At 35.5% G+C, this 25,547-nt stretch overlaps 2 protein-coding genes across 4 annotated transcripts in view; one reads left to right on the top strand and one right to left on the bottom strand.

The window, feature by feature from the left end:
* LOC120779113 (cell division cycle 5-like protein) overlaps positions 1 to 325 on the top strand; it is a 2,965-nt gene extending 2,640 nt beyond the window's left edge. The window contains exon 6 of the mRNA XM_040111296.1: positions 45 to 325. Within this exon, the coding sequence (XP_039967230.1) occupies positions 45 to 218 (174 nt within the window). The 3' untranslated portion in view covers positions 219 to 325. The remainder of the gene's footprint in view (positions 1 to 44) is intronic.
* Positions 317 to 25,547, bottom strand: LOC120779112 (tyrosine-protein phosphatase non-receptor type 4). Of its 3 annotated transcripts, none has more exons than XM_040111294.1 (14): positions 25,042 to 25,547; positions 24,771 to 24,943; positions 12,768 to 13,219; positions 6,579 to 6,686; positions 6,418 to 6,510; positions 5,967 to 6,108; positions 5,673 to 5,881; positions 5,170 to 5,322; positions 4,948 to 5,099; positions 4,527 to 4,877; positions 3,765 to 4,462; positions 3,070 to 3,694; positions 1,626 to 1,803; positions 317 to 1,550 (listed from the first exon to the last, which is right to left on the bottom strand). In XM_040111294.1, exons 3-14 carry the CDS (start codon positions 12,909 to 12,911, stop codon positions 1,458 to 1,460), a joined length of 2,946 nt encoding a protein of 981 aa, XP_039967228.1. In that variant the 5' UTR covers positions 12,912 to 13,219; positions 24,771 to 24,943; positions 25,042 to 25,547; the 3' UTR covers positions 317 to 1,457. The 3 variants fall into 3 exon arrangements, with proteins under 3 accessions (XP_039967228.1, XP_039967229.1, XP_039967227.1); XM_040111295.1 differs by having other exon boundaries at positions 24,771 to 24,939; XM_040111293.1 differs by having other exon boundaries at positions 24,771 to 25,141; positions 25,269 to 25,547.

Genomic DNA, 25,547 nt, shown 5'->3' with positions numbered 1-25,547 from the left:
TAACATTATTGAACGCATACAAATCTAACTATTTTTGCTTACAGTCGTTACAAGAGGACGTACGCCGTCAAATGGAACGTGAAAAAGAATTACAACAGAAATATGCTAAACTATGCGAAGAGCTTGACCAAGCGCAGCAGGAAATAGAATTATACGAAAGCGCTGAGCAAACCAATGAGGTCACTGAAATCACTGAAACAGATGAAACCTCTAATTGAATGCAATAACAAAATATCAGCGTTTCAAGCTAACATTTAAACTCGTATGATTAGGAAAAATACACAAATTGATTGACAAATAAAATAAAACTTCAAAGTATCTTCAATCTAGGCGGACTATTTATTATCTTTTGTATTAAAATAAATTCAGTCACGCTTGGACATGATTGAATTGCCATAATTGTGAATACGAGGGTACAATAAATATTTTATTTGGTGCTACAATACTATTAAATTGATAAGTTTCGTAATAGAGTAAAATTATGCCTAATGGGTTTATTCGCCAAACACATTTTGGAGTTAATATTTCTAAATGATTAAATTACCAAATATCGCAATAGCACACGCGTATTATATATCAAATCGGTTGTATGCGGTGTCAAGTCTTAAATTAAGTTTGTCTTACAATTTTTATTACTTATATATTGATATTGCGCATATGCCTACATGTATCGCATTTATAGCATTCACATATGGTACAATAAAATTTAGAATTGCGTTGCAGCACTTACGTGTAAATTCATTTTTTCTTTCAATTGTCTTTCATATTTCGTAATTTGCCCAATAATATAATACATTACACAAATAAATGGGTGAGACGCAGGCATCAATAAGCAGCTGGGAAGTGAAAAAATGACAGAAGTGCTATAAATTTAAAATACTAAATAAAATTGTGAACGAATAGCCACTTTTTGGTTGGTGCGCTACATGATCCAACGAACTAACCCAACATACTTATGATCAAATCAAAAATGGTCTACATGAATATACATACATTTATGTGTGTGTGTATGTATGTAGCTAACAAAACCGCGCATTTATAATGCACATTGGTCGTTGCATACGAAGAATCGTTTACTTAATAATAAACTAGATAATGTGAAACAAGAAAGGTCGAGCTTATGTATTTAATTGTCGCTTTGAAGCGCAGAACATAATGATATATTTATACAATAGAAACAAATAAATGGATAGAAAAAAATCAGCGCGAGCTTGTAAGTGTTGGTCGCACGCGCTACTCTATTACGGACGCGGGCGACTTATCTCTGAAACATTAAATGGTTGGACAAAATATATTTTGTATGTGTATAAGTAAAGTATATGTTGTTCTTCGTTCTTTTATGCTCGTAAGCAGTATAAGTGTGTAAAACGAGCAAAATATTTCAACAGCATACATTGCTATATAAATGTCTGCACGTATGGTATAATATTTATTAACTATTATTTCAATAATTATTGTTAATCGTCGTCAATATCATCAAGGGCGGCACTGGAGCGTGACAATTTCATATATGCAGCACAAATGCATTCGCACACGAAACGATATTGGCTCTGCAAAGAAAAAAGTAATTGAAAAAGCATTAATGTACGAAGTTCTCAAAATATTTTGCCACAAATATTGCTTACCACATTTTGCACCATGCAGGCACGTTGATCGCGCATTGTACGCACAATATCTAGTGGATACACAGGCTCTCTGATTTCCATTAGCGCCAAAGCCGTGTCCATTAATATAAGCACACCAGTGCGTCCAATACCGGCTGAACAATGCACTATCACAGGTGGATTTGCAGCACTTATGCATCTGAAATTATATAAGTATTACATACACATAAATATAGTACAATTGTATGATAATAAAGTGTACAAAAAAATGTGTATTAAGAATACAGGTTAATAAATACCAGGAAAAACGTTAACTTCGGCTGCACTGAAGACATAATACCCTTCAAAGATGAATTTCTTATCGCATAAAATGGTAAAGAATAAATTGATTTTAATCGCACCACCACTTTTGTAGACTATCTTCAGGTGTATAACTGTAAACTTAAAAAAATTGGCATTGGATGAAGAAAAGTGATCTTCCCAGCAAATAGCAGCTAGAATTGGAAATTAGAATCAACTATTGTTCGCCTTTTACAAAATAAAGAGAATAGTAATGTTTTGAAGTGTAAAAAGAGATCGGATTGTCCTCGAAAATCAACTGAGAGAACAGATAACTTACAGCGGCGGGTAATTTTAAGCGACCGCTTTAAAAGAGTGTAGATACGAAATTTGAACCAAGTGGATTTAAGTGTCGAAACCATAAACCGGCAAAAGCCGCAATTAACACAAAAAATTAAGGCTGCACAATATTTGGGCTAAAAAGTACGAAAATTGTGATCAAAATTATTATTATTGGCAACATATTATGTCTGACGACGCCTGACGCCATTCAGGTAGTTACCGGTTCCAGGATAATTGGTAGTAAAGAAAATTAAGTTTCCTTAAATATAAATAATTTGGGGCTGCTTTTTATACCATGTTTTGCGATCCCTACACCTTGTAGAAGGAATAATTAATGCACAAAAATATGCGTATAAGGTGTAAACAAGTTTTTAGTAACCGCGATTGAAGAGCAATATGCTTATACGGATCGCTTAATCTTCCAGAACACTTAAATTTTGCTCCAGACAAGAGAGACCTTGCATTTCCTACTCATATTTATGGATTTAAGGATTTCGCTACTTCTCCCGAGAGCTACGCAATCAATCGAGAATAAGTGCTCTGTCTCTGCACGAAAGCATTGTAACAAAAATATTTCCATATTATTTATAGTACCACCCGCATCCTAACTTTATTTATACATAGATTGATTATTTGTTTGAACCTTTTTAGGTTATCCACTTCCAAACAAATTTATTGATGGAAGTCAGTATGTTGTAAACAGTGCCTATCTTTTTTTCGCTTTCTCCCTTTTGTGCAACTCAACTCCTAATATGATTTAGAAATCATTATTAATAACATGTCACCTTTTTTAAAATTCTCTTTCTGCAGCTTACTTTGTCCTTAACAATATTTGAATACTTACTGATGGACACTAGTCGAAACAGGGTTCTCATCTTCCGGCGTAACACCATTGCTGGCAGCACATTTGCGTTCACTCATCAATCCGCCATTTTCATCGGCATCGGCGTCTAGTAGCCGCACCTGTTTTAGACTCTCTTCGATTTCCTGCAACAATGTTTTGTTACGTGCCACACGTACACGCTCGGTGAACTCAATAAAGAGATTCGGATCGGAGGGCACGCAATGATCGGGCCAAGCCAAATATTGCATGTGTTGAATGTGCCGTTGTTCACCCGTACGTTTGTCGCACAAAACAAATTCACGAAATACAAAGCTGCCCGTTTCGTCCGCCTGCTCGCTGAGGCACTTAACCGAAAAACCGTCTCCCAAGTGCAATTCATCGCCGGTAACTGGCCAATACTGATGACATTTCTGGCGTCCCGCCTCCATAACTGTAGTCAGCATGACAATCAAATGACTGCTCTCCTGCTGCACCATCCGCCAAAAATCGGTTGTGGTGTTGGCCAAAGGACCTTGTGTGGCAATATAACGATTCACTACACCGCCTGGTATTTCCATGTTCACATAATTTGCGTTGATGTAATCGCCAGTCATCGAATTTACAAGTGAAACACGTGTACAGTCATCTTAGTGAGTTAAGAAAAATGTTATTAAAATTATGTGCAAGATTATACATAAGAAATGTATATCACTTACATGGTGATATGTCACGATAGCGATTCTTAGCAATATTCTCAGGCTTTCGCGCCTCTGTAATCGCTAATTCAGGATTCTTGCGATACATCAGTTCGTATTGTGCCAAAAGCGCACCAGATGCTAAACCGTCGCTCAACAACAATAAGCTCTGCGTAAATAATGCATCGCCGTCTAGTAGATTTGAATGTGAACCGATTTCATCGTTTTCTGGAACATATTGATACAATGGCTCCTCCTCCGACATTATAGCGCGCATTGCTTTTGGACGTACAGTGAGCAAAAGTTCACCACCTCGTTGACTGCGACTGTCACGTATCATCGTCACTACTTGGTCATGTTGCAAACCCACAACATCACGCCCATTAATCATAACGACTTCATCTCCTTCACAGACGCGTGGCGTGCAGCGATCAGCTGGGGTGTTCGGTACCACTTTGGACACCTGCACAGGGAGTCCGAGATCTATGCCACCCTTAACATTAAAACCAAAACGACCCTGTTCATCACACTGTAAGCGTATGGTAACCAGATCACTGCCGCTATCCAATGCTGTTGACGAATTTCCATTTATGAGAGTCGTAATCGCTGGACCCATATGTGATGGCGCGATATTTGAGTTCAATATCGGGCTATGACTACCGGAACTGTACGCTGGCGGTATAGGTGATTCAAATCGTCTAGCTATAATTCCAGTGTCCCTAAAGTTGAGAAGAATTTAATTTCTATGAATCAAAAATCGAGTTAATATATATTGACACTCACAGCTGTATGTCGTATTCATCGCTCTGTTGTTCCCAAGCTTTACGAGGCATTGTTTCAGTCTGCTTCGAGGTTACTTTATTGTCGTGTGGACGGCTCGTTTTCGTAATGGTCAAAATGGACGTATGATTTATTAGTGCGGACGAGGTGATTTTACCGTTATGAGACACGCTTCCGTTGCTATCGGAACCACTGGTACCGTTAATCAATCCTAACGGTAACGGTGATGTGGCAACAGCAGAGCCAGCGGTTATCAGTCGTTTGCTCGGCGAACGTATAAATGCCTTATGCACAACGCCGCGCTGCTTCGACTCCTGCACCGCCTGCAGCTCTGTGCGGCCCGAATAATAGAATCTGGCATTTTGGTGGGAACAAAAGAAATATTTGTATATTAATTTTACGTAATGGTAATATTTGTACTCACTTCGAGCCCAGACTGATATTTAGAAAACGTGGTAGTCGATGCGGTCGTTTTAGACGGAAAAAGGAATGATGTTCCACACAAGATTTCCACAAAGCTTTCGCATGCTTATGTGAGGTCATGCTAAAGCCCAGCAAAGTGTCATAGCTTTCCGACTAATCAATCCGTTAAAAGCAATTCAATAAATAAATTGAAAATATTGAAATAAATTTGATTACTAATTACCGGTTCCCTACGCAATTGGATAAAAAAGTCTTTTCGTTTGAACGAAACCTTCACCATTTTTGACCAGGAAAAAGTATTTATGCGCAAACCATTTTGGAAGACTAATAGCCCAACCGCCGATACGCCCAACTGAAGTTCCTTACCGTTAGAGTCCTGAAATAAGTATAGTAATAATTTTGAAAAAAAAGTATTTTCTAATTTCTTAAATACAGAAGAAGGTCAACCTCTCGATTTTATGGTAAATTGATTTCCAAAAACACTCGATGTACTTGAAAATGTCTGGCAGTAAAAAAATTAACTATTTTAGTAGTAATATGGATTTCAAGTAGGTCGAGTTTAAAAGTTTGTAAGCGAACATTAAAAAAATGGTAATAAAACTTTATTTTTAATCCCCTAAGATCTGCTAATATTTAGCAAAAAAGATTTAAAAGTTTTTTTCAATAAGTATAAATAATTCTTATTGTATTTAATCATAATGCAAATATATTTCTACACACACATACCGTAGCTTTATGTAAATCGATGCCATATAAATCAAGCCGTTTCGCATGTTCCAAATAATTATACTCCGCATCAGCCGGCAATTGGCCACGATGCAATTTATGTAATTCGGATATTTTTCGCTCGGCATCTGGCGTTTGTTCGACCAACAGTTGCAAATCGCTCAAGTATCCTGTCTGATGTTCGGCTGGATTGAAATCGCCTAATTCGGCTGAAGAGACATAAAACATACAAATTTATTATAACTGCAGTGTAAATTTGTACTCAAAATAAAAGGCGGCAATTTTGATACTCACATTGGACCGTATAGCTGGCAAGCAAACATTGCGTGTTGACCGAGCATGGCAATCTTCCCAGTAGAATATTCCGTTTTACTTGCAAATAGAACTGATACCGGGTGTATTCCTCTTGTAAACGACTGGGGTCACTTACATAAAACTGTAAAATCCACAAAAATAATGTTTACTCGAAATAAAATCTAAGTATTCACATAAATGTGTATTAGGGTACTTAAAAAAAATTTTGGATATTTTTTTTTCAACTCTTAGGGGCTGTAGCTTAACTCTAAGGGGTCGCTTTTTTTAGTTTCCTATGCATTTAGCATAGGAATGTTGGTTTTTTCATTCTAACTAAATTTTCAACAATTAATTTACGTGACTTAAAAAACAATCACTAACATTTGAGGGGGTAAAGTTGAAAAAAATATATAAAAATTTTTTTGAAGCACCCTAATGTGCATATATTTACCTTAACTCTAAATTCCAACGTTTGAATGGCGTCATTTTCTAGAGCGAGGCTATTACATTGCTTTTTGAATTGCTTATGCGCATCCACCCATCGCTGTAAGGAGAGGAGTTGTAATTATTTTAGAATGAATTATTATTTTTTTATATAAAATAATTGCTTACAACAACATCACCGGGTTTCTGTGGAAATAGCAATCCAAAGTAGTCCCTTTCGGATAGCTCTAAGAATTGAAAGACTTGATCTAGTAATTCAGCTCCTTTAGCACGTTTCTGAAATAGAAAAAGAAGTTATCCATTATTTTTTAGCAAATAAATAAATATAATTTATACAATAACAATACATTTTCTTTAAAAGTGCGCAAGTCTTAGTTTGTTAAATTTGAAGCAGTTAGCAGTTTTCCTGTCTGAGTTGAATTCAATAAAAGAAAGGTAACATATAGACACCAGATTAAAGAGCTGTAACCACTTGTTATTCTAACACTAATTAATTATACCAGTCAGTTGTATTTATACCAGTCGTTTGTGCCAATCGCTAACGTCCAAGTAACACGAATCGAGCCACAATGACAGGTAATTTCGATACATAAGTATGAACTCACTATTTATATAGTGATTATTTACTTTTGGTTAATTATATTCAAATAGCGATAAGAACATTTTACATGGACAAATTAACTGTGGCTGGTTGATGACTCAAATATGTATACTATGTTGAAATACCGGGATTTTTAATAAGAGTGATATGATAAAAAATAGTGAAAAAACAGATTAATTGTTAAGGAAATTCTAATTTTTCGTGTGAAGTAGAATCGATACAATTATGTTCTGATTATAATATTATTCAATTGGCCTAATGAATAGCAAGTTCAATATTGTTGCATAAGGCCAGTGACTTCCAATAACTTCACAAGAAGTATTCTAACGGTATTAAATCACACTTCTTGGAGGCCTTTCAATATCACAATTTCTTGAAATAATCGAATCTCTAAAATTTTCTCGCAATAATTCGATTGTTGCACATACTATGTGGCACGTAGCACCAACTTGTTGGAACCTGATGTTGTCAAGACCAACTTCTCCCAATTGCGACGATAAACAGTTGGTTATCATCGATCTATACCGCTCTCCATTGACAGTAACGGCGTCACCAGCTTAATTTCGTAAGAAGTACGGACACCGATGATTCCACCAGACTAAAAACCAGACCAAGTGTCAGTTTAGGTGAATGTAAAATCATCTAATTCAGGACGTTTATCGCAAATTCAGATCAGGTTTATGACCTGTCAGTTGAAATCATTATGCAAACGATATAGGGGAATGTCATTAGTAATATTCTGATATATTTGATTAAATATCCAAACTAAAGCATTGTACAGAGTATGTTCCAAAATAGTCTATAATTTACATAAGATCTTCCAACTACTCGGCAATGTACACCTATTAAGGTTATCTGTGGACTGACCATTTCATTCCTTCCATTCCATTCAATTTCTTTGAGGACAGTTCGGGATAAGTGGAAGTTTAGCCTACTGCAATACCCAAAACGAAGTTGCGGAGGGTCAATCTGATTTCGCGGGATAATCATGAACCCAGAGCTAGTCTGTGATTGCGAAACCTTTTGTGTCTCAATAAAATGTTGCTAACCCAATTCTGGATTCTTTTATATCCGTTCATCGTATATAATGTGCATATAAGGCTCATTTTGGTGAACGTTAACTTTCAGCCCCAGGTTTGGGTTGTATGCAGCACTTTTAAGGAGTTACATGGATTTACGGGTTTCAAAAACTCGATTTTTTTATTGTCTTATTAAATTATATAGTTATAGTTTCGGAGATACAGTCTTGAAAACTTGTGTGCTCGAGGCTAGCTAGGCTAAGTGCGCCGTCTTCAAACGCGTTTTTCTAGAAATTATTTTTTGAAGTCGGTTAGCAAGATTTCTCAAGAACTACTCAGCCGATCTTCATGAAATTTTACACACGTCTTTGAGATACAATTCTTAAAGACTTAGACGAAGGATTTTTTTTCGATTACAACTATTTCAATAAGGAAAATCGTAAAATTTTCATTGAAATTTTCATTTTTTTGTAAAAATGTTTGCCAAAAATTCAATTTTCATTGCCAAGTTCTAAGTTAAGGTTTTAACTAAAACACGTATTTCTTTTTTTCACTTTAGATGATCCTGTAAGGAGTTATCCTGTCAAAGCGGGCGCATCTTTTTTCCGAGAGGTCATCGGAATAGCGTCGCAATGGTCGAATTTAAAATATTTTTTTTCCAAAAATTTCAGAATTTCTTTGTTAATAGTCTATCTTTGTAACTAAAAAATTATAATAAAATATTTAATCTCTTACATGAGAAAAATTTGTTGAAAAAATGCGGTTTTTTACCGGCGGAAACCTTCGCGGAGGAATATCTTTGACAATATATAATGAAATAACAATTCTAATTATATTCAAAAAACTGAGGTTTTCTAAATAACACCTGGATCAGACAGACGGAACTCAATATGTGGTGTAGTGAAATACAATAGTTGCGTTAAATATAAAGATACATATTTTCGATTTAAGCGACTATGGCGACCTTTTTTAAAAATTAAAAATCATTCAAAATTGCGCTAGGTACCCTCTCTCTCGTGCACATTTATTGAAACGAATTAATTCGTATTAATACTTGAAACATTAAATTATACTGATAATTCATAAGGATTAATATGTTTTTTCACGGCTCTGCTACTCTCAGAAACACCTTTGATCTTACGCATTAAAATGAATTTAAGCATAATAACAAAAAGACATGAAAATCACGTACAAACCATACAAAATAAATATAATCACATTAATCACGTTATCTCGTCGCTAAAAGTACTGGTCATATGAGCATATGTGTGTATGTATGCGTGTAATAACATTTGTGCGTATTATTTTACATGCGCAAAGCTTCAAGTTCATTTATTGACCAACATAACTGTAACAATGATTAATTTCATTCACTGCACTTGTTTTGTAAACTACAAGGCAATTAAAAAATAAAATAAAACACTAAAACGTGCAGTTAAAAAATAAATGAGCAGCAAATAAAGCAAAGAACTCGAAATGGAAAGTCAACTGTGCGCTCTACGTGGGATGCGCAGCAGACATACAGACATACAAGAGTCGACACTATCAAACCAACATATGTACAAACATTAAACGAATACGAACGAATGTTTTTCGCTTTATTATTATTATTTTTTTTTTGTTTGTTGCTCTGTGCCACACTAATGCCCGGATGAGTGCCCACCAGTCAACGAACCAGAAAAAAAAGCTGACCAATCATAAAACATTTCAGCATAAAAACCTAAATGCGCAACGGAGTCTCCGAAAGCATGATGATATGAATATCCGTCTGAGTACTTTCTATTTAATCATTAGGAGATAAGTACTTAGTACGTACTATGGCACATTGATTGGAGCAAAATTACAGTAGCACAGTTGGAATATGATTTTTTATATTTGCGGATTCTCTAAATGAACTGAGCGTCATGGCTGGGGTTGGTAAGTGAATCTTATAATCAAACCTAGCGCTTTGTTAGTGTACGGATTAGACAAATAAAATTTCTGGCATTATATAAATGGCAGTAGTCCCGAATCGCAGACCCATTTTAGCTAAGGAGAGGCTTTGCATTTATATTTATTCTTGCAGCATATAACACGTATTGAATATTTTTACAAACGTACATATATTGTGATAAGTTAGGGTTAATCCAAAATCGATCGATCTCACTTGTGCAAATATTCCTTTATGTTACCCATAAACCACTAAAAAATGATCAGTAGATAGTCATAGATCAACGACGCGTTTTGACCATATCACAAATTTATTAAGGCGGTTAATATCAATATCAGCCAAAGTGTGTCTACCGAGGAGGAAGTGACGATACGATTATAAATCGACTTTCTCTAGAGCTGTGACTAAGAACACCCGACAGAATATTTAGCCACATCACGTGTAAAGCTATTGGATAGTATACAGTCAAAACAGCTACCCCTGAGGCGATATTGGTTTTTCTAAGAGCCAGTAGTTCGGAGACCTCTAACGATTCACTCTGGGCCAGAAAGATCTCGCAGTCGCACAAGTTCTGGTTGTTGGCCAGCGTTTGCGGAGCTGACTGAATGCCTAACTGTCCAACTCCAGAACGCAAGAAGACATCGGAGGAAAATCGACTAGCTTTCAATCGGATGAAATTGGGGGAAGGTTGTCCTACATAGCAAGCTCGTCGGCCTTGCAGTTGCCGCTACAGGGGTATAGTAATCTGAAACTAGGGTGGATAGAGAGCTCCCGGCAGAAGACTTCACAACATACTCTCCCTCTTAACTTTGATTCGTGAAAAATCTTACTGCACCCCTTTCCCAACTGCTTCGCTCCGCTCACAAGTCCCTCGCAGGTGTGTGAGTTGAGAAGGAACTGCCAGGAGAAGGTTCTGCGATGCCATGATATAGATTGTAAGAGACGCAATCGAAGCTTTGGACAATTTACAAATTTCAAATAACAAGCCGATTCAACTCTCCAGATTTGCCTAATCGACTGGAATTTTGCCAACAAATTATTGAAATGGTCGAAGAAGACAATAACTTCATAATTTGCCTATTTATGTCTGATGAGGCCCATTTTTATCTAATCGGAAATGTAAACAAGCAATTTTTGCCGTAAATCAAATCCAAAAATAATCCACGAGACGAAACTTCAACCAGAACGAGTCACTGTGTGGTGCGCTGTGTTATCAATGTGTATTGTCGGGCCATACTTCTTTAAAACAAGTAAGGAAGGGCTAAGTTCGGGTGTCGCCGAACATTTTATACTCTCGCATGATAAAGTGATAATCGAGATTTCATTATACGTCATTTACATATTTTTCAAATACCGTATTTTTGTAAAGTTTTATTCCGCTATCATCATTGGTTCCTAATGTATATACTCGTATTATACAGAAAAGGCATCAGATGGAATTCAAAATAGCGTTATATTGGAAGAATGCGTGGTTGTGAACCGATTTCACCCATATTTCGTACATGTCATCAAGGTGTTAAGAAAATATTATGTACGGAATTTCATTGAAATCGGTCTAGTAGTACCTGAGATATGGTTTTTGGTTCATAAGTTGGCGAGGCCACGCCCATTTTCAATTTTTAACAAGTAAAAGCCTGGTGCAGCTTCCTTCTGCCATTTCTTCTGTAAAATTTAGTGTTTCTGACGTTTTTTGTTAGTCGGTTAACACACTTTTAGTGATTTTCAACATAACCTTTGTATGGGAGGTGGGCGGTTATTATCCGATTTCTTCCATTTTTGAACTGTATATGGAAATGCCTGAAGAAAACGACTCTGTAGAGTTTGGTTGACATAGCTATAGTAGTTTCCGAGATATGTACAAAAAACTTAGTAGGGGGCGGGGCCACGCCCACTTTTCCCAAAAAATTGCGTACAAATATGCCACTCTCTAATGCGATCCTTTGTGCCAAATTTCACTTTAATATCTTTATTTATGGCTTAGTTATGACACTTTATAGGTTTTCGGTTTCCGCCATTTTGTGGGCGTGGCAGTGGGCCGATTTTGCCCATCTTCGAACTTAACCTTCTTATGGAGCCAAGGAATACGTGTACCAAGTTTCATCACGATATCTCAATTTTTACTCAAGTTACAGCTTGCACGGACGGACGGACAGACAGACATCCGGATTTCAACTCGACTCGTCACCCTGATCACTTTGGTATATATAACCCTATATCTGACTCTTTTAGTTTGAGTACTTACAAATAACCGTTATGTGAACAAAACTATAATACTCTCCTTAGCAACATTGTTGCGAGAGTATAAAAAGCGGTGTAACAGTAACTGACAACACTTATCAATAGCGTTTGGTGCCAGCTCCGGTTATTGCGGAGCTCCAACGAAAATTTGAAAACAAATTAATATCAAGAAACTTTACTTTCAGCTGACCCCTAAGGCACCTGAACTGACTGCACAAGGGTTTTTATAGGGTTATGCGAAGCAAGAGGTGCACAAAACAAAACCCAGAAATCTGATTGAATTGCAGCAATCCATTAAATCGGCCCGACTTCAACCCTCCATTTTCTAATTAAGTGTCGCATATTTTCGGTAAAATGCCAGCCTCAGGCACTGAGGGTCACATATTCAGTATCTGGATTCTTGAACAACTATATGTAATTCAACAAAAGCAGGCAAAAAAAGGAAACCCGTGTAAAATATTACTTGGGGGATGTCAAAAAAAAAACCGTGTAATAACAGGTTCAGGGTAGGTGAGTTAGAGGGTCGAAACATAACTTTATAGGGATATTTATGAACTTATTCCACTTACCTCTATCCGAAAGGTGTGCGTTGTGTCATCTAAAAGCAGGACAGTGACACATTGTTGCCTTTGTTGTTTCTTATCGCGCGCCAGTTCTTCACTTCGTAAACGACAATTTGCACCTAAATTACTCAAACGAAAACGTTCAAGCATTGCAATTGTCCATGGCAATGTATGAGCAAACTGTTTTCTCTAAAATATATGTATATCTATGTACATATGTATGTCTAGGTCTAAGCTATTTACTACAATTATGTAAGTAATTTTTCAGCAAAAAAAATGTTTGTCAGTCGCTATTTGCTTGGCTGGCTTATAATTTCGTTCACAGGAGTTAGACTTTTTGATTTTGCGTTACGAGTTCCTTTAGTAGTTTTTAGTGGAGCTCCCTCGTTGACCAACGCTAATTGTGGTGGACGTTGTTGATCGCTAATTGGATGGATTCATGTGATGGATTGTGTTTTCTGTAATGAAATATTTTTTTTTTGTTTTTGTGGAATTACTTCAGTTTAATAATTTGTTCGCTGATTTTACAATCATATTTTATAATATCTATAAGGTATATCTCGATGAATGTATATATGTATGGTATGTAGTTATACGTGTGTACTAGGTAATTTGCTGTCGCGCTATTTTTAATTTTTCTTTACAGTGAAACATATTTTGTTTGCAATTTACATCACACTTGTCATACTAAAGGCCATGAGTGCTGCTCTCCCCGCTACGTACCACTCAAGAGTACTAACCAAGAACACATGTTGTTATGGCAGTATATATGTAAATGTAGTACATAAACCAATATAGTATACATATAGGTAAGTATTATATGCATACATATGTACGCAGTCACTGTGAATTTGTGAATATTAATTAATATTCCATGTCGTCACTGAGTTCCCCTATATTCGTTGATAAGTAGGCATGAATATGCGTATGTATGTATGCTTATAATGGCACATTGGCGAGCGTCTCGGCCAGTGTATTATGTGTTCGACAGAAAATAGAAGAAAACATTTCATCACTTCCGGCTGGCAGTGATGTTTGCAAATACGATTTAAACGGTCATCTACATACAGACATTCTAAACAAACACATATGTACTTGTTTACATATTTACCTATTTATAATATTGTAGACCAATATAAAGCAACGCCCCACAGCACTTCAGATATTCTAATGACATGATTATTGAATGTGAAAAGAAAAAAATTAATTCAATTAACAATCAAGTTTATTTTGGAATATTAAAAGCGAATCTATCTAGATACTCCCCTTAATGCAATTAAGCAGGCCGACAAATAGTGAACTGCAAGGGAGGCATACACGTTTTTATCAGTGTACGAGCATATGACTATGCATACATGGATGTACATATATACATATGTATGTATGTACCTACATTAAAAGTATTGGCGAATATTTCAACTTATTTATGCGTTCAAAGAAATTCTTATGAAATTCATTCGGCGTTTGGTGTTGCTTTAAAATGTATTGGACCCTTAATTTTTCAAATGAAACCAAGGCACGCATCAAAGATGGAAGGAAAAGCGCGCTGTCACGAACCCAACATAATTCAAGTACTACTATGAGTTAAAAATAGTAAGACTTTCTTCATAAATTTAAAATTCTTAATTTATTCTCAAAATCTATGTCGTCCAACTCAAAGTGATCTAACTTGACCCATCACACTAACGCTAACTAAGATAACGTTTTTTCCAATCCTCGAAACAGTTGTTAAAGTCAATTTCCGGAAAAGCCTTCAATTCGCGTAGCGATTCAAGTTTAATATCTCTAATTGACTCGAAAAGGTTTCCCCGAGCGATTGTTTGAAAGAAGCAATGCCGTGTGCAAAAATCAAGAGTTGTCGGCCCATATTTCCAGCCTCTTTTAACGAACAGATTCGCGTATACGACGCATACCACTCAAATAGTATTCCTTGTTGATTGTTTGGCCCGTCGGAAGATATTCGGAGTGCACCACACTTCGATAATGGAAGAAAACTGTCAAAACATAACCTTGATTTTTGACCTGATTTGACGTGATTTTTTCTGCTTTGGCTCACATTTGTCATAAGCCTAGATCCAAGACTCATCGTCTGCAGTAAAACATTTCATGACATCCTGGTAATCGGAAAGCATTGTTTCACAGACGTTAACGCGACACTATTTTGATGTTTCAAAATGGTTTTCACAGATCTTTCCTATATTCCAATAATGCCAGCAAAATCTCTGACTTTCAATCGTCGATTCTCAAGCACCAAATCATTTATTTTATTGACGTGTTGAACATCAGTTGATGTTGATGGCCGTCCTGAACGTGGTTCGTGGGTAACGCGTTCAAGACAGAATAATTTGTACCAATAAAAAAAAACCTGTTCGCGACGAACATTACCAAATTTGGCACCAGATATTTAATTCCGCACACAAAATTTAATGGAATAATTTCACTCATCGTAAAAATCGCCGAATGCACTTTTTGTACTTCAGAAAAACAAGCATACACTAAACACTAATGATTATTATACCCTGAACAGGGTAAGTTTGTCACGAAGTTTGTAACACCCAGAAAGAAGCGTCGGAGACCCTATAAAGTATATACATATATAAATCATCAGTATGTTGAACTGAGTCGATTTAGCCATGTCCGTCTGTCCGTCTGTCTATATATATATATATCCCTCAGTTTTTATTAAGATATCGTTTTGAAATTTGCAAACGTCATTTTCTCTTCAAGAAGCTGCTCATTTGTCGGAACTGCCGATATCGGACCACTATAACATATAGCTGCCATACAAACAGAACGATCGGAATCAAGTTCTTGTATGGAAAACTTTCACATTTGACAATGTATTTTTACAAAATTTATAACAGATGATTTTTTAAGGCAAAAATGTAATTTCCGAAGAAATTGTTCAGATCGGTTAACTATAGCAGTGGCTGCCATACAAACTGAATGATCGGAATCAAATGCTTGCATGGGAAACTTCTTCATTTAACGATATATCTTTACGAAATTTGGTATGAGTTATTCTTCATAGAAATAATGTAATATCGGAAGAAATTGTTCACATTATCTCACTATATTGGAAAACTTTCACATTTGACAAGATATATTCACGAAATGAGGTATAGATTATTTTCTGAGACAACAATGTAATCTAAAAAGAAATTGTTCAGGTTGGCTCACTGCCATACAAATCGAACGATCGAAATCAAGGGCTTGTATGGTAACTTTCGCATTTGACGTGGTATCTTCACCAAATTTGACATGGATTACTGTTTAAGGTAATAATATAATCTCCGAAAAAATTGTTCAGATCGGATTACTATAGCATATAGCTATATTTCTATGTTTCATACAAACTGAACACGAATACTACAAGAAATGCACCTGTGAAGGGTATATTAGCTTCGGTGCAGCCGAAGTTAACGTTTTTTCTTGTTTTGACGTTACATTTGGCACAGATGTCACTGACAGTCATATCAACATAGAAAAAAAAATTGGATATTTGGTTTTTTTACGCGAAATTTAAGTTAAAAAGTCTTCCTATTTTTTGCTCACAATAGTACATTATTTGACCCATCCTTCTTAGAATAATCGAACTTTTAATAAAGTTAGCCTCGATGGTAAAATTTCTATATGTTCTAAATATAGGTTCGGCTTATGAAAAATTTAATCCAATCAAAGTACAATAGGTTACTTAGTAAGTAAGTATACGAGTCCAAAAATATGAATAATTACTGAAACGAAGTTATTCAAGGATTTTCTCTAGAAATACACATTAACCCAGATGTGCTATATTCCAGGTAAAAAAAGAAGTAAATATTTTTGTTTACAATAAATTTTCGCAAATTACTCTTATGCGTTTATTTTTTCGTAAATACACACATATATGTACATATGTGTGTTAATGTTATGAAAGACTTAAGGTAAATAAATATGAATGAAAACTGTTTGCATAGATAAGATTTTATACACCGTACGATAACAGGTTGCAAGTGTGTGAGTACATGATTCAGAAAGCAGTTTATTTCGCAGTAACCTTAGAAATACATGGTCAAACGCTAAATTTAAATATACATACAACAAAAAAAGTTCCCGTAAAAATGAGTAAAGTTTAAAGACCGTCTCATCAAAGTCCAGATCAATGATATGCATACAATACTTTGTTGTATTTTAAAATCAAAGGTAATAATGTCGTATAAACAAAAACAACTGATAAATAACAACACAAAGAAAACTTCATATATACGAATTCAGAACTAGCTACTACTGCTACTACTAGGGAAAAGTATGTCGCCATCACCAATTTGCACTTTTCATTAAAGCTCACTTATTGACCGATATATGTATATACATATGTATAAAAAAACGAAAGGTAAAAAATAATTACAATGGGTATTGGGAGACTTAAGGAATTACTTTTGACATTAAATAAAATGCGCACAATCACAAGTAGTCAAGACGGTCCTATAACCCCTCCACCGGTGTGAGTAAGCTCTGGACTACTGTCAAGGCTTCATCCAATCCGAAGAGACATGGGTTGATATTCAATTCGTTGACCATGTCTTCTCAGGACCGAAGAAGTGCGCGAGCTTTTTTAGATTGCAGTTCACACTGCACCCTCCAACTGGCAACGCCAAAAGATATGTTACCCGGCGGCTGAACAAAATGCCAAGAGACTACTCGCCATTAACTTTGAATGGTGTGGATGCTCAGAATGTCATAAACAAGGCAAAATTGTCCAAAACCATTTACCCAGACGGAATCAACATGTTGATGCTAAAACATCTAGGCTCGACGGAAGTAATATCTCTAACCAAGGTCCTCAACCTGTCGCTGACCATCCTTGAAATACCCGATATGTGGAAAGTTTGAACAGTGGTCCCATTACTGAAACCTCCAATAAACGCCAACCAAGTGGAGACTTATCTTCCGATAATTCTCTTTTCAGTACTTAGCATCTTCGACATCCAGTTAATTCGTGGCTTAAATCGAAAACCGCCCCTTGGGAAGACGATTGTCAGAGCAGTGGAGCTTTTAACACCTTCTCCGACTCTCTCTTAGTGAATGGCTTACTTGGACTCAAACCTTCAACCATCACAGGCGACGAGCTCGATAACCCGTTCCCACGACAACTGGGTCTAAATAATCAAAACGGATACGGATTTTTATTCGGCCAAGGACTGTCAACTCGGCACCAAGCCGATTTTTTATCAGACATCATATTCATATTCAATTGTGTCACCAAAATTAAATTTAAAAGCAAACTATACTCTTGAGTGCTTTTCCACTAAATCAAGTCTTATGTCATGAATAGCACGATCAATATTGACTTCTGTTGCTGTGTGGCACGTAGCCCCGTCTTGTTGGAACCAGATGTTGTCAAGAACAACTTCTTCCAATTGCGGCCATAAAAAGTTGGTTATCATCGATCTATACCACTATCCATTTATCCGGAATCGGAGAACGATGGTTTTTATAAAAAAATTATTAATTTGTAAACGTTGTTCTTGCGTATATCTTTCCACAGTGAAATTGTAAACATTAGTGAATACAATGAAAAAAAATACAGATCATCACAAAATCAAAATGGCCGAAACGACACTTATCATATCATCTTTACTGGAAATCCCGGTATTTAGAAATTCAATAACGGTTAAGCCATCTTTTTTGATAAGAGAAAATGTGAATATTTCAAGGCGAATATCATCACGATGGTTATAAGGTATTTCGCAAAGCCAGCCAAACACGAACACATTTCTTCGAATAATTATGGTGATTATGTTGAATATATTCAGTCAATGAGTATATGACGCCGACAATGTGTGAAATCGCAATTTTTTTTAAACCGAAGTACATAAATATAATTTCCTGTTGGCATTTAGCCGAGTGATGGTTCAAATGATAATCTATTTTAATAACAGTGCGGACCAAAGTGTAAACAACAAAACAGCTGTGAAAGCAAGAACGTTACCTTTGAACGCGCATTACAAACAATTAAGAAAAAACAAATGAAAAAACTTTCATTTTTAGTAAATTTAAGTGCGAAATAACAAACCTGAGCGAAATTTTAAATGAATTTTTACTTTAAAAGCATTAACTTATTATATAAAATTTAATTTTATCAATGGCATTGTTTTCAGCAGAGATAGAATAAAAGGACTTTATCTTGATTTTAATCGATAATGTATGAATTCGACAATTTGAACGGGGATTTTAGCGTTGCCTCAAACAATAACCTGTGCCAAATTTCGTGATGAGGGATATAGGGACTTAAATTAGACCGATCAGTTTGTATGTATATCTTATAGTGGTCCAATATCGGTGGTTGCGACAATTGAGAATATTCTTGGAGAGAAAAGATTATGTAAACATTTCATATCATAACAAGTAAGGAAGGGCTAAGTTCGGGTGTCACCGAACATTTTATACTCTCGCATGATAAAGTGATAATCGAGATTTCATTATACGTCATTTACATATTTTTCAAATACCGTATTTTTGTAAAGTTTTATTCCGCTATCATCATTGGTTCCTAATGTATATACTCGTATTATACAGAAAAGGCATCAGATGGAATTCAAAATAGCGTTATATTGGAAGAAGGCGTGGCTGTGAACCGATTTCACCCATATTTCGTACATGTCATCAGGGTGATAAGAAAATATTATATACCGAATTTCATTGAAATCGGTCTAGTAGATCCTGTTATATGGTTTTGGGTCCATAAGTGGGCGAGGCCACGCCCATTTTAAATTTTTAAAAAAAGCCTGGGTGCAGCTTCCTTCTGCCATTTCTTCCGTAAAATTTAGTGTTTTTGACGTTTTTTGTTAGTCGGTTAACGCACTTTTAGTGATTTTCAACATAACCTTTGTATGGGAGGTGGGCGTGGTTATTATCCGATTTCCTTCCATTTTTGAAGTGTATATGGAAATGCCTGAAGAAAACGACTCTGTAGAGTTTGGTTGACATAGCTATAGTAGTTTCCGAGATATGTATAAAAAACTTAGCAGGGGGCGGGGCCACGCCCACTTTTCCAAAAAAATTGCGTCCAAATATGCCCCTCCCTAATGCGATCCTTTTTGCCAAATTTCACTTTAATATCTTTATTTATGGCTTAGTTATGACACTTTATAGGTTTTCGGTTTCCGCCATTTTGTGGGCGTGGCAGTGGGCCGATTTTGCCCATCTTCGAACTTACCCTTCTTATGGAGCCAAGGAATACGTGCACCAAGTTTCATCATGATATCTCAATTTTTACTCAAGTTACAGCTTGCACGGACGGACGGACAGACAGACATCCGGATTTCAACTCTACTCGTCACTCTGATCACTTTGGTATATATAACCTTATATCTGACTCTTTTAGTTTTAGGACTTACAAACAACCGTTATGTGAACAAAACTATAATACTCTCCTTAGCAACTTTGTTGCGAGAGTATAAAAACTGCGGGACTAATTCGCGTATATACCTCATTACTTTTATTTAAACTTTAAAGAAAATACTTTTAACACGTGAAATTACCCAACACCCTAAATACATCTAACAGATTTTGAGTCTCACAACCCCAATCATGTCACTACAACAATAAAATATAATAATTTCTATGCAAATCCTCCAATTTCCAATTATTCGAACACTCTTCATGTGTAATATACACACATATATATATATGTATATGTATATGTACATACATACATATCTACACAAAATATCGCTTCCCTACGTATCTACATCATTAAAACAAGCTGTCCTCATTTTGATGGTGAAAGGTGAACATTAATATTAAAACAAAAGTTGTTAGTTTGACCATTATCTTTGACCACATAAGCATCATTAACACATACCGTAATTTTACCGGAAACTAAGCATGTATGCAGACTCATTTGCAACACAACACTGTCAAAAGTGAACAGTTAACCTAGAATAATAGTAATGGTCAACGAACTGCAAACTATTTTCGGATATTAGAGAAAAAGCAACCAAACATTATTTTTTATATAAAATGAGACAACTTTCATAAGTCGTTAAATTCGATGTACATATGTACATATATATAAACAATAGTGTTATATTAGTTAATTTGCTTGTTTGTGTAGGAAAAAATTCGTTTTTCAAAAAGCGCAAGAATGTGCAGTTCAACTAAAGTGAATGTTTGAGGAAAACTTCCTTAAACTATACTATAGACGAAGGTCTCTGTTTTGAACTTATGTACCACAAAGTTTCTTTCAATTTTCAGGATGTTTTGCTTTCCTTATAACGGGGTTTCAATAAGAGCGGTACCAAAGTTTTTTAAATAAAACAAAAACGGTTTGGGATATCAATGAAATTATTTATTCCTGTGAAAGTACATTCGATGGCATTATGTATGGAAATCGATGTCTTTTGCATGGTCACCACGGCCGGCTTGCAGGACCTCAGACGCTGAACCCAACTTTCGACGGTTATCATGCATAAATCGGCCGATACTGCTGCAATTTCACATTCGTTATTCATATGAAGTTCATAAATCGTCGTTGGCTTGTTGGCATACACCATAGTCTTGACGTAGCTTCACAGGAAACAGTCTAACGGCGACAAATTGCATAACCGAGGCGGCCAATTGAATGGATTCTTAAGATAACACGTTCACCAAACTTGGTTTTCAATAAATCGTTTGTGACATTCACTGTGTAGCTTGTGACGCCGTCCTGTAGGAACCATATATATTCAGAGTCCAATTCAGGCCAAAAATATTCGATTATCATTAAGCGGTAGCGATTCCCATTCACAGTAACGTGCCGGTCTGGATCATCACGGAAGAAGTACGGACTAATGGCGCCGCCTGTTCATAAACCGCACCATATCATAATTTCTTCAGGATGCAATGGTGACACATTGAGTACGTGTGAATTGCTGCCTGATCAATGATGCATATTTTGCTTATTGAAGAAGCCATTCAGTCAGATATGAGCCTCATGCTAAAGATGATTTTTAGTTGATGTTGCTCGGCCCAATTCACGAACATACGACAATTCTGATGGTCAAGCGGCTTCCGTTCTTGCATCAATTTGATCTTCTAAGGATGTAGGCCTAGATCTTTTCGCAAACTTCTTTACAACGACGTCACAGAGGTGCGCAACGCTTGAGAACGACGTGTAAGAGGCTGATTTGGGACTTCATCAATTGATGCACTAGCGGCAGCAATATTCCACATACTGTGCCTGTGGATTGCAATTTTTCCACTAGACGCTCAATTGTTGATCTGACAGGACGATTATGACGACCATAAATTGGACGTAGCGCTCTCAAAGTTGAGGCCACTGACTCCAATTTCGGTAGTAAATTTTAATAATTTCGACTCGTTGTTGGATCGTATATGGGAACCTTACTGAATAGAAATGTCAGGAATGGCGTCGTTTGCTGTCCATATTAGTCTTCTTTTGTAGCGTCCCTATTGAAAAACCCGTTAAATGCCCTTCTAACGAAATTTGATATACATACATATATGATATATCGTCAAATAAAAAAGTTTGCCATACAGGGACGTGATTTTGATCGATCAGGGAGTTATTTAGTTATTTCAGAAACTGAGAGAATTGTTCGCGTATATATTTACGGAAAGACGGACATATCTAAATCCTCACTTCGTCACCCTCATCACTTATAGACATATTAGACAGATCTTCGTCGTTTGTTGTTGTCGTAAGGACGTTTCATTCTGGGTGTTACAAGCTTCGTGGTAAAAATAAAAAGGCAAATGTGTTTAGGGGAAGTACCGAATTCAAAATCTAATGATAAAAATTAATAAGCGGCAAGTCATCACTAAAACTGGCATGGTAGTAGAAGCTTAAATTACTTACTATTGGGAAATTTGCGACATTTCTCTCTAACTAGAATATGTATACAGTAGAGGCCCGCTAATCCGGACAGGGTTAAAAAACTTAAAATTTCTATTATGTCCCTTGTAATCCGGACCGACATTCTCTATCCGTATTCTCTAATCTGGATCACGTGTTTATTATTCACTACATGCGCTTTTATGCTTTATTGTTTCTAGTTTTTTTTTTTGGAACATGTGTATTATTTGTTATAATAAACAAACAGAAATTTATAAATATTTTTTCATAATACATATGTAGTTCTGATGTGTCTTTGGTAATCCGGATTTCCTTATATCCCGGATAGGGGCCGGTTTTAACTGATCCGGATTAGCGGGCCTCTACTGTACATGAAATAGGCATGAATATCAAACGAAATTTACTTTAAAAAAGTTCAGTTCTCGAAACAAAAAATGTCACTCTCGTGCATAACTATTAAGTGGTGTTATGGATATGTTTCAAGAATAAGGACAACGAGTAAACTATTTCCGAATTCGCTGCTTGTCTTGTCCTATAGAACAAGTGTGTTCATCGTACAATGCGTGTTTTACAATCTGACTTTTATTTATAACGTTGAGAACGGTAAGTCACTTCACATATCTCAACCTCGTACAATAGAATTCTTTGGTTTTTACTTTAATGTATGTATGTGTGTACAAAATATAAGAGTAGGTAGGACGTCAAGTCGTTTGGCATATGCCATAGATGGTGTTACTCAAAACTCTATATTTAGCCACAAGAAATGTAACTCAAGTGTACAGGCATTTTTATAGTATAATGATACACATACATATGTATTGGAAAGCAAAAACGGAACATATATATGCACATACTCGTATGTCTATGAATATGCCTTTACAGAGTATATCAAGGCTTTAGGCTCGCAAAGTTAATCCGGACAACAATCCTTATAGCATAGAAATGTAACTGATACAAAATTTCATACATATACAGATATAAATATTCATTATCTCACATTTATAGGTTTTATATACATATGTACATATATGTATGTATATAATAACTAAAAATCATTTATGTATTTTTAGCATAATAAGTACTATTTTAAACAAGCTGTTAAAGAATTCCAATGCATATAAAGGCGTTAAAAATTTTTTGAATTTTTATAACCTACTAGTTTGTAAACTTCCAAATGTGTCTGCTAAAAAATGTATATTATTTACAAATATACAACTAAATGTATATTATTTTGCGTCATCGATTTCGCCTGCCCTATCGCATCGGGGGTACTTTGCTTGCAAAAAATTTGCTACGTTGCATTAATGACGGCTTCGCCTAGTTTTTAGAGCATTTGTGTGGTTTTACTTTGCTAAGCACAAAGTAACCCCATTGTGGTCTATGGTAAAGTTCTGTACATATGTACATATATGTTATTAGTTAGACATTTTATTTTAATTACCCAAGGACATAAATTAAATGTTTAACGAACTTTAAATGCAATTACAGTGGAAATTTCTTATATGGATATGTAATAAATTATAACACACACCTTTCCCAAAAAATCTGCACGAAAAAGCTTCCTTAATGTCAAAATCAGAGACCTGCGACTCTGAACAGGTGAAATGATTCGTTACACGCTTCTGTAGAGAGGATCTTGGTGTTTACATTTTCCTGCCGAGGGGCGAAAGCAAATTTAACCAAATTTTATGTTACTGATTAATTAGCAAATCAATAAATTTTATATTTAAAGAAATAAACTTTTGTGGTACAAGATTTACAGGGTAAACTTTAGAAAATTATCCTCCGATTTCAGTGTTAAAGTGGGTATGTGCGGATAGAGGGGGTCCTCCAGATCAAGAAAAAAAATTCAAAAATTCAACTATTAAAAATGCGTGTTTCTCCGATATATAATGAATTTTACACTTACATTTTCAACTAATTCGTTTGTAACCATTTATTTTATATTTAATAGAGCAAAAACCCGTCAGCATCTAACGTACTATATATAGTGATCGAGTGAATGCACCTATTGACATACTTATTTATTGATATACATTTGTATGTACATATATATATTTATTTAATTGTAATGTCATAAGCAAACATAAACTGTGCTGATTTTATACATATATCAACATACAAGTACATTTTTATAATTGCTACTAAATAATCCTTTTGTATGAACTTACCTAATTTGAATTATTTTGTATTCTAAGTAATCATGCAGTGATCGAAATTGTCGGCATCCACAGATTATAAAACTTTTAAAAATTCCTTTTTAAGTATTTATTGAAAATTTAGTATCTTTTTAACAGCATTCTGCTCTTATTTTTCACAGGTTTGTACTATGTATGACAGCTGCCTTAATAATTAGTCAGTGTGAACGAACACATAGAACACAAAAAAATCACAAACTTTCGAAGCACTCACTTGTATTCTGTATAATACTTTCACACTTACTTTTGTTTAATGGGAAATGCCTTACATGTACATATATGAATTTGTATTAATATATATGTGTTTAGGATTTTTACACTAATGCGGATTTATTTTCAGATCACTAAAAGAAGTGCACTCATTAGTTTTGTTATATTAACGTGAACAAATCAATTATTTCCAAAATACAAATCACCGGCAAAATAAATCGTAATTAAAATTACAAATATACACAAATAGCATCCACTAACATTGCAGAGTAAACTTAAATTCTGCCAGAATAGTTCTGAAAAGTTTCAAACATTTTCAAATTCGACAAGTGTCCGACGAATAAAAACATAACTAAAACACTATATGCGATTTGGGAAGTACACGATTACACATATTTGGTTTCTTTTTAACAAATTAAATAAAAACTAAAGCTGATTAGACGAATTCCGTCCAACTCTTAAAACAGTCGGCTATTTGACATTTCGCTTTAGCAAGGCAATCAAACTGAAATTTACGAGTCGACCACAAAGCAAACGGAC

Source organism: Bactrocera tryoni, chromosome 5 (genome assembly GCF_016617805.1).
Source record: "Bactrocera tryoni isolate S06 chromosome 5, CSIRO_BtryS06_freeze2, whole genome shotgun sequence".
Lineage (NCBI taxonomy): Eukaryota > Metazoa > Arthropoda > Insecta > Diptera > Tephritidae > Bactrocera > Bactrocera tryoni.
The sequence above is the reverse complement of the archived record's forward strand: the minus strand, read 5'-3'. Positions and strand labels throughout refer to the sequence as shown.